Genomic DNA, 10,330 nt, shown 5'->3' on the forward strand with positions numbered 1-10,330 from the left:
AACACAACACGTCAGAAATATACCGTGTACACCTACAAAAACATATTTCAAGTGTCTTAAAGATGTTTCGAAACAGACGCCTTTAAATAATCTTGTTTCGGGCGTCGTTTCAACGTCTGGAATAAGATGTCTTAAAGAAGTCTATTTGAGCTCGTAAGACGTTCAGACTTGAAATGGACGTGTTAGACGCTAGGGAACCAGACCAATCGAAAATACACGTATAGAGCGCAAGGTAGTCGGACAGAGAGGATATGCGCTTATAGAGAACTGGACTGGCAAAGCGAGCTGTTCGCTCCCTGCCGAATTTCATATCTACAATTTTACGAATTGCTTGCTAGTTGCGTCTTTTCTCTGCAGTTTAGAAAAATGTAACACTGGGGTTCGCGTCGGTGAAGGTGGAAAAAAAGCGTTATTTTTCCCAATATATAAACTTTATTCAAACTCTATCTTAACTTATCGGTGGACGAATTAACAATTAAAATCTATTATTATAAACAAATATTTCGGTGAGACTACTCAAATAATCTTTAAAAAATTAACAAAAATAAATTATCCTGTTCTATATAACAAAATTAACATATTATTGTGGGAGAAAGCCCTTCCTTGTAGGTATCGTTAATAGCCTGTTCCATTTGCATCATCAAATCGCTTAGTTAACATCACGTGATTGCAATTCCCGTTATTAACATGATGGATCCTTTCAAACAGTGGAGAAGTCGATGATAAAATGATCGGAATATTTTCAAATTTGGCTAAAATTATCGCCATATCTCGAGCATTGTATGTATATAATTTCCTGTTCTTATTTTTGAAAGACGAATCATGCTCTTCATCGACAATAATTAACTTTATGTTTTTATAAGGTCAAAAAGGCTCAAGGAAGAAATAACTGTTTCCACTATTAAATGATTTAGATGAATTTCAGGTGTTTTCACAAGCAGAAAAATCAAGAGCGAGCTCGTGGATTATAAAATTAATTGCTCCTTTAACCAATTGTTTTGGCAAAGATTGCTACGGCCTGCATGTTTGCTGTGCTTCTTCAATTTCACGTTTTCGAACTACAAAAGGAATTACATTGGTTACTTGTACCACTTCTTCTATGTTCTTGCTATTTCTCGGGCTATCAAGATATTCTCTAGCTAACTCCTCTTTTATCTAGAAGATCCCAGAGAGCTTGTTGCTATTTTTACTACCTCCTTTGCTCTTACTCTGATTACTAGTACACTTACGGGTTTTTCTCTTAGGATCATTTTTTTTGTGAACTATCCCAATCTTGTCTTTGGCCCGTTTCTACTAAGAAAGCAAAGGAGCTTTTTTAATTTTTTTTTACTTTTTTATATAGTATATTAAGTATCGCATTCGGCGAGCTATTTTTTATAAGATTATTTAAATAATCTGTTTTATTTCCTGCCTTATCAAAGCAAAGATCATGCAACTTTTCAAAAGTATGGCAAGTACCAAGTCCTCCTCCATATAAAATCTTAGATAAATCCTTTGGCATAAAAAGCTCTTTCTCAGCTAAGAAATGATTTAAAAATGATTCTTTATTAAAACAAGATTTATGGAAATTTCTTAAAATGGAAGTAGCATTATCTCCTGTCATGGATAATATGTTAGATAAATTGCATGGCTTAAAGCCTGCTTTATGGAAATCATTTAAAAGTTGTGTTTTGTTTCCATTCCCATCAAAACAGATATCATGAAAATCTTTTAAAGCAGAACAAATCTTAGTTGCTGCTCCATGCAATATTTTAGATAAATTTTTTGGTGTAAAACCTTTCTTCTCAATTAAGAAACGATTCAAATACTTTTTTGTTTCGTTTATAAAACAAAAATCATGAAATTCTTTTAAACTATTCGCTGCCGCACTCAATATACCACATAAATCGCACGGCCTAAAACCCACATTGTAAAAATCCTTTAAAAGCTGTGTTTCCTTTCTTTTCTTATTAAAAGAAATATTATGCAGTTGTTTCAAAGTAAAAGAAGCACGAGCTCCTGTTCCACATAGTATAGAGGATAAGTTACTTGGTCTAAAACCTGCGTTGTAGAAGTCCTCTAAAAGCTCTGTTCTTTGTCCTTTGCTATTAAAACAAACGCTGTGCAACTCTTGAAAAGCACCTTTAGCCTTGCCTCCTGCTCTACTTAATATGCTAGACAAGTTATGCAACGTAAAGTTACTTCCCTCATCACCGACCCCTTCAATAAAATGTTTCAAACGCTGTGTTTGATTTCCTCTTGCATCAAACCAAGAGTCATATAAATCTTTAAAAGCTTCTGCAGCGTTAGCTCCTGCACCATTCAAAATACTGGACATATTAGACAGATTTATCTTCTCGTTTTCTAAAGTTTTTATATATAGTCTTTTGTTTCCTTCCTCATCAAACCAAAGATCATATAAATTTGTAAAAGTTTCAGGAGCTTTAGCTCTTGCTCCATGTAAAATACTGGAAATATTAGATAGACGTATCCCTTCCTTTTCTAACGTTTTGAAATATTGTGTTTTACCTCCTTCTTCATTGTTCCGTTGTATGACGGAACCCTTATAAATCAAGCAAGGAAAAATGTTGTCCTCGAGTCAAACATTACTGACCATTTACGTCCATCCCTGGGTAGAGGAAAATCGCCAGATGTGGATAACCCAGGGACCGAAGGCCCTAGGAAATAACGTATTTTGGACGAAGCAATCGAAATGCCAGAACACCCGTAGTAAACAATTTCGTTGAAAGCCATTTCCGTCTTTTATTCAAGTATTTTCTTTTATGACCCACAGTTGGTCACCAGATGTCAATTCTAGCCGTTTTTTACGACATGCATGTTCCACCGAGAAGAGGCATTTTCCGGATCATTGTTTGCTACGGCTTATCCTTGGGACACTCGGATTACTTCGCGGGCGTCACCCGAGGGCACGAACACTACCTGCGGGTGACCCTTAGTTTGGGGCGGTCACCTTTCTAATTTTGTACTCCAATCAGTCAGGGCGACCGTTTCCCTCACTCCTCGCAAAAAATGAATAATCCACAAATCCGACTGTCCCAAACTTAGAACACACCCACACCGAACTTACCTCCGAGAAGACACAACACACAACATTCATTCTACCATCAACCCGAACACGGAATAGTCTACACTCTAAAAATTATACTCAATATCGATGTGAAGTTGAATGTTCAAATATATTCCAAGTTAAGAAAAACGAAACTCAGCTTATTATCCCTAGCATCTGGAAAAGTCATAGGGAACCGCGAATATCAAATACGCGGAAAATCATTGGTCCTTCGAGCCGGATTTAGTGTTTGTGAATTCAACAGACATCGACAACACAACCAACAGACGATCATTCATAGGATCATAACACCACCAGTATCAGGCCGATCCACGCTAGCAACTCTGAAATCCTAATACACATCCGCCTTCAGAGCTACAAGGAAACAGGAACGTCAGCGAAATCCAATCATTCAATTCTTCGCATCACAAAGGTAGGCTCATTCATAGCATCATCGATTCCCATATCGCGTCCCGTTTTCCTACAATGGCTTCCGCAGACATCCAAATCAGCACGTTACGCCGCAAACGTGGTAATATTATCGGTCAAATTACAACACTTACTAGAGTTCTGGACAATTCACAAGATCCAGATCACTGCGATAAACTATTAATCACAGAACATCTCAATGGACTTGTTAAATCATGGAATCGGTTCGATGATATACAATTTGATATAGAAACGCTAGATTCATCGGAAGAAACGCGACGATCAGAGATCCAATGCGATTATTACGCAGTTGTAGCTCGTGCAAAACGAATTCTTCAACACGACGAGTCACTGAACACCACGCGCAACAACCTTACTGAGTCACCAGCATCTATCATATCAGCCCCCATAGCCGTAAAATTACCGGAGATGCGATTACCGACGTTCGACGGAACCATTGAAAATTGGTCATCCTTCTACGACCTGTTTTCATCGACTATCGACCGCAACGAAAACCTCACCTCAGTGCAAAAATTGCAATACCTAAGATCAACCCTCACCGGGAAAGCCGCCGCATGCATCAAATCGTTAACAACGACCGATGTGAACTATCCTGCCGCGATTGAAATATTGAAAGAAAAATTCGACTGTCCACGCAAAACCCTTTTACGACATTGTGATGCGATTCGAGAGATTCCGAAGCTCGCAAAAGACACACCCGAAGCAATCGACGATTTACTAGACACCTTGAATCAACATCTACGCGCACTAAACAATCTCGGGGAACCCGTAGCAACTTGGAACACACTTCTTATATCAACAATCCTATCAAAACTCAATTCAGATACAATTTTGCAATGGGAACTCACGTTACCAGACAAGCAAATGCCATCATACACGCACCTCATCAAATTCCTACGAAAACGAGCAAACTGTTCAATAGTTGTCAACGGAACCAATCTAATCTCCAGAGCTCCTCACCCCTCAGTAAATACATCTCCTAAAAGTATCCACGCAAACTACTCGAAGACGCAGACATTTTTCACCGCCAAAGCTGCGCAATGTCCAATCTGCAACGGGTCACACATGGTTCGGGATTGTGAAGTCTTCAATTCAGCTTCCCCCACTACGCGATTAGAAAATGCTACAAAAAATTCATTGTGCCACAATTGTTTACGACCTGGCCACACCACTAACATATGCCGCTCGATTTTCACATGCCGAATTTGCAACCAACGTCACCACACTCTTATACATCAACCAAACCATACGGTGAATCAGAAACCCTCCACTTCCGCAACTACGACCACACACACAGCCATATCAACTACAGCTCCACAAGAAGAAATCACTGAGCCAGACCAACCTTTGTGCAATCGGTGACTATTTCCTCGTGGGATCTCAAGGGACAGGGACACTCACAACATTTTTATTGTAGACTCCCAATCAAACGACCTTTTGGTTACGGCAATCATCCACGCTATCAGTAGGACACATAAACCAGTGACATGCCGGGCTTTAATCGACACCTGCTCGACCACAAACTTCATGACACAAGATCTTGCAAAGAAACTCTCCTTACCTCTAAAACATTGTTCTATTCCGGTCGGCGCGCTCGATACTCTCACTACTGTGGCGAAACACATCGTCAAGGCCACCATCCGTTCCAGAATCAAGAACTATCAGCGAACTCTCACCTTTTTAGTCGTGCCCAACATTGCAACCGCAATTCCAGGCGATACAATTGATCGCGCTACCCTAAACATCCCAAGAAACATCGAACTCGCAGATCCTACGTTCCACCGCCCGGCACCAATCGACATGCTGTTAGGGGCCGGCACGGCATTATCCATTTTAAGTGTAGGTCAGATCAATCTTTCACAACCCGATGACCCAGACCTATATCTTCAGAAAACAATGTTGGGTTGGGTAATCGGGGGGAGCGCACCCACATTCAAACCAATAAGAAGTGCTTCATGCCACACACACACATCACTCCAGTTCGATCTCACACGTTTTTGGGAAATTGAAGACGGTCCACAAATACCTCATTTCTCAGAAGCAGAAACAGCATGTGAGGAATATTTCAAAAACACGATCACACGAAACGCGGAAGGAAGATACGTCGTATCACTTCCATTCAACAACGACAAACCAAAACTCGGAGAATCGAAGTCAGCAGCCTATAAACGATTTCTATCCTTAGAAAGAAAGTTAAAACGAGATCCGGAGTTAAATCATCAGTACGAAGCTATTTTTAAGGAATATTTGGATCTTGGCCATATGTCCGAGATCCCTGATACCAACGAAGGCTATTACCTTGCACACCACGGGGTACTCAAGATGTCCAGCCAAACCACCAAGCTCCGCATCGTTTTCGACGGATCAGCTGCCTCAAGCACGGGTCTATCACTCAACGACGTATTACATACTGGCCCCAAAATCCAAGATGACTTATTGTATATTCTCCTGAGATTCCGCACATATCAATACGTTGTCACTGGTGACATCGAAAAGATGTACCGACAATTTTTAATACGTCCAGAAGATAGGAAATTTCAACAAGTACTCTGGCGAGACCATAACGACAGCATTAAGACCTTCCAACTGAACACCGTCACGTTCGGACTATCAGCAGCGCCCTATTTGGCCATACGATGCTTAACCCAATTAGCGGACGATGAACATCACCGGTTTCCCCAGGCGTCCAAAGTTTTAAAACAAGATTTCTATGTAGACGATCTGATAACTGGAACCCCCACGATCCAAGAAGCAATCTCATTGCGCAAGGAACTAACATCACTACTCAACACAGCAGGGTTGCACATCAGGCAATGGGCATCCAACGACAAACGTTTACTCGAAGATCTACCCGACGAAAACATAAATCAACAATTACATTTAGGCGAATCATCAATAGTCAAAACTTTAGGGATAGTCTGGAATTCGGCAGATGACTCCATCACCTACACTGTTAGACCCATTCTCCACACACCCCGCGCCACCAAACGCTTTATTAGTTCAGAAATTGCAAAAATTTACGACCCTCTAGGCCTATTAGGACCAGTCATCATTACGGCAAAACTAATCCTTCAGGAGCTCTGGACTTTAAGAATCGATTGGGACGAATCCTTACCCATGGCAATACACAATAAATGGAGTCAATATTACTCTCAATTACCTCTGCTCAACCAGGCAAGATTCCGACGAAAAACCGTCATTCAATCTGCATCCAACATTGAACTACATGGGTTCTGCGATGCTAGCGAAAGGGCCTATGGGGCCTGCGTGTATATTCGATCTCAGAACAATCACGGGGAGACAATCGTGGAACTTCTAGTCGCAAAATCCAGAGTCGCACCTTTAAAGAGCAAATCCATTCCGCGACTTGAATTATGTGGGTCGGTGTTGCTAGCATCGCTCATGACCACCGTGAAGAAGGCACTAGGCCTGCAGATCGAACGCACAGTATATTGGACAGATTCCACGATAGTTTTACACTGGTTGAGATCCTCACCACACACCTTAAAAACCTTCGTCGCCAACAGAGTGTCTGAAATTCAATCTACTACAACCATCACAGATTGGCGCCACGTCAGTTCTACAGACAACCCTGCAGATTTGTTGTCGCGGGGTCAAACAATTAAAGACTTTTTACAATCATCCGTTTGGCAGAACGGACCATCTTGGCTCCAACAAGAGCACTCGCACTGGCCTACTTGGGAATCAGTTCCACACACTAACGATCCGGAGCGAAAAATCGCAATTTGCATGGCAACAATTCCTGTCACCAAAGACGCGAAAATCCTCGAACGGTATTCGTCATGGACAAAATTGGTGCGAGTCATAGCACTCTGTCGGCGATGGAGGCCGGGTCGAATCACTAAGGGAAGCCTGACTGTCTCTGAACTATCCCAATCAAGGGTTACCATCCTCAGAATGCTCCAAGAAATGTATTTCAAAACAGAAATACTGGCGCTTCGTCGTCAATCGGATCCCTATCTACACGGAAAACTGGCCAAATTGAATCCACTTCTCGATCAAGACGGACTTCTGAGAGTGGGAGGACGTCTCAAAAACTCAACTCTGACCTACTCGCAAAAACATCCAATTCTCCTTCCAAAATCACATATCACCACCTGCATCATTATGAATGAACACAAGAATCTTCTACATGCGGGAGCACAAACCACGTTATATTCACTAAGACGAACATACTGGCCAATAGACGGTAGAAGTCTGGTATGGAGAACCATTCATGGATGTGTACGTTGCCGGCGAGCAAGTCCTCCATCCGTGGAATATATTATGGGTAATCTACCAATAGCACGAGTGACAGAATCGCGTCCATTCACAAACGTAGGAATCGACTACTGCGGACCTTTTTTTATCAAAGAAAAACAACATCGCAACCGCGGTCGAGTCAAGGTTTATGTGGCAGTCTTTGTTTGTCTCGCAATAAAAGCGATTCATCTTGAACTAGTCAGTGACCTAACCAGCGAAGCATTCATTGCAGCATTACGTCGATTCATCGCAAGAAGGGGATTTTGTGTGAACTTATATTCAGACAACGGTACAAATTTCAAGGGAGCCAATAATGAGCTACGAGAACTCCGAGAACTCTTACGATCTGACGACCATCTCAAAAAAATCAACACCTTCCTCATTGAACGAGCCATCAATTGGCATTTTATTCCTCCACAGGCTCCACATTTTGGAGGCTTATGGGAAGCTGCGGTCAAATCTTTTAAATATCATCTAAAACGCGTCGTAGGTTCCGAGTTACTCACATTTGAAGGGCTTAATACACTGATTATAGATGTCGAAGCTATCCTCAACTCTCGACCCCTCACTCCACTCTCTTCAGATCCCTCCGACCTCCTCGCACTCACTCCAGGTCATTTCCTCATCGGTGATGCACTCACGAGCTTGCGCGATCGCGATCTACAAGGAACCACTGCAAATCGATTATCAGCATGGCAGCGTGTTCAACAATTGAAACAACATTTCTGGAAGCGCTGGCATCGTGAGTATCTGAACGAATTGGCAAATCGCAATAAATGGACCAGGGGTCAACATCCCATCATCGAAGGTGCAATCGTTCTGCTCAGAGAAGACAACGTACCCTCAATGCAATGGCCTCTCGGACGAATCATTAAAACTCACCCAGGCTCCGACGGCATTGTTCGCGTAGTTACTGTCAGGACAGCCTCGAACGTGTTCGACCGGAGCGTGAAAAAACTAGTGCCGTTATTGTGTCAATCGGAGGAGCAACCACGAAAGAACAATTTAACCATGAGAGGACATGAAATATGTGAATAGGAAAAAGGTTTCACTATTGTTAATCTTGTAGGTCTTAAGGCAACACTCCTATTCCATACCAAGCGTCGCCAACATTGTAATGTAGTATTTTAAGTTCCCAATCATACATATCTTAATATTAGCCAAGTAAATTCACACATACAAACATAAACAACCACTCACCATCACACATATCTGTCAACTTGATCTTGATCAGTACCCTCTCAACGGGGGGAGAATGTTCCGTTGTATGACGGAACCCTTATAAATCAAGCAAGGAAAAATGTTGTCCTCGAGTCAAACATTACTGACCATTTACGTCCATCCCTGGGTAGAGGAAAATCGCCAGATGTGGATAACCCAGGGACCGAAGGCCCTAGGAAATAACGTATTTTGGACGAAGCAATCGAAATGCCAGAACACCCGTAGTAAACAATTTCGTTGAAAGCCATTTCCGTCTTTTATTCAAGTATTTTCTTTTATGACCCACAGTTGGTCACCAGATGTCAATTCTAGCCGTTTTTTACGACATGCATGTTCCACCGAGAAGAGGCATTTTCCGGATCATTGTTTGCTACGGCTTATCCTTGGGACACTCGGATTACTTCGCGGGCGTCACCCGAGGGCACGAACACTACCTGCGGGTGACCCTTAGTTTGGGGCGGTCACCTTTCTAATTTTGTACTCCAATCAGTCAGGGCGACCGTTTCCCTCACTCCTCGCAAAAAATGAATAATCCACAAATCCGACTGTCCCAAACTTAGAACACACCCACACCGAACTTACCTCCGAGAAGACACAACACACAACATTCATTCTACCATCAACCCGAACACGGAATAGTCTACACTCTAAAAATTATACTCAATATCGATGTGAAGTTGAATGTTCAAATATATTCCAAGTTAAGAAAAACGAAACTCAGCTTATTATCCCTAGCATCTGGAAAAGTCATAGGGAACCGCGAATATCAAATACGCGGAAAATCATTCATTAAACCAAAGATTATATAAGCCTTTAAAAGCTTTTGCAGCATTAGCTCCTGCTACATTCAAAATACTGGAAATATTAGTTAGATTTATTCCTTCTTTCTCCAGAGTTTTTAAACATTGTGTTTTACTTCCTTCTTCATCAAACCAAAGGATATGTAAGTCTTTAAAGGCTTTTGCAGCGTTAGCTCCTGCTCCACTTAAAATACTAGAAATATTACTTAGATTTATCTCCTCTCTCTCTAAAGTTTCTAGATATTGTGTTTTACTTCCTTCTTCATCGAACAAAAGGTCATATAGGTCTTTAAAGGCTTTTGCAGCGTTAGCTCCTGCTCCACTCAAAATACTGGAAATATTACTTTGATTTATCTCTTCTTTGTCTAGAGTTTTTAGATATTGTGTTTTACTTCCTTCTTCATCAAACCATAGGTCATATAGGTCTTTAAAGGCTTTTGCAGCGTTAGCTCCTGTCACATGCAAAATACTCGACATAGTAGCTAAATTTATTCTTTCCTTCTTTAGTACCTCCAGACATATTTTCCCTTCTCCCTTAATTAAGAAACTT

The 10,330-nt window shown here is 41.4% G+C and overlaps 1 protein-coding gene across 1 annotated transcript; it reads left to right on the forward strand.

The window, feature by feature from the left end:
• The first annotated feature begins 3,532 nt into the window (after positions 1 to 3,532).
• On the forward strand, positions 3,533 to 8,797 carry LOC143260026 (uncharacterized). The gene is made up of 2 exons (XM_076524559.1): positions 3,533 to 4,854; positions 4,966 to 8,797. The coding sequence occupies exons 1-2, from the start codon at positions 3,533 to 3,535 to the stop codon at positions 8,795 to 8,797; spliced, it is 5,154 nt and encodes a 1,717-aa protein (XP_076380674.1).
• The last annotated feature ends 1,533 nt before the right edge of the window (positions 8,798 to 10,330 follow it).

Source organism: Megalopta genalis, chromosome 9, assembly GCF_051020955.1.
Source record: "Megalopta genalis isolate 19385.01 chromosome 9, iyMegGena1_principal, whole genome shotgun sequence".
Lineage (NCBI taxonomy): Eukaryota > Metazoa > Arthropoda > Insecta > Hymenoptera > Halictidae > Megalopta > Megalopta genalis.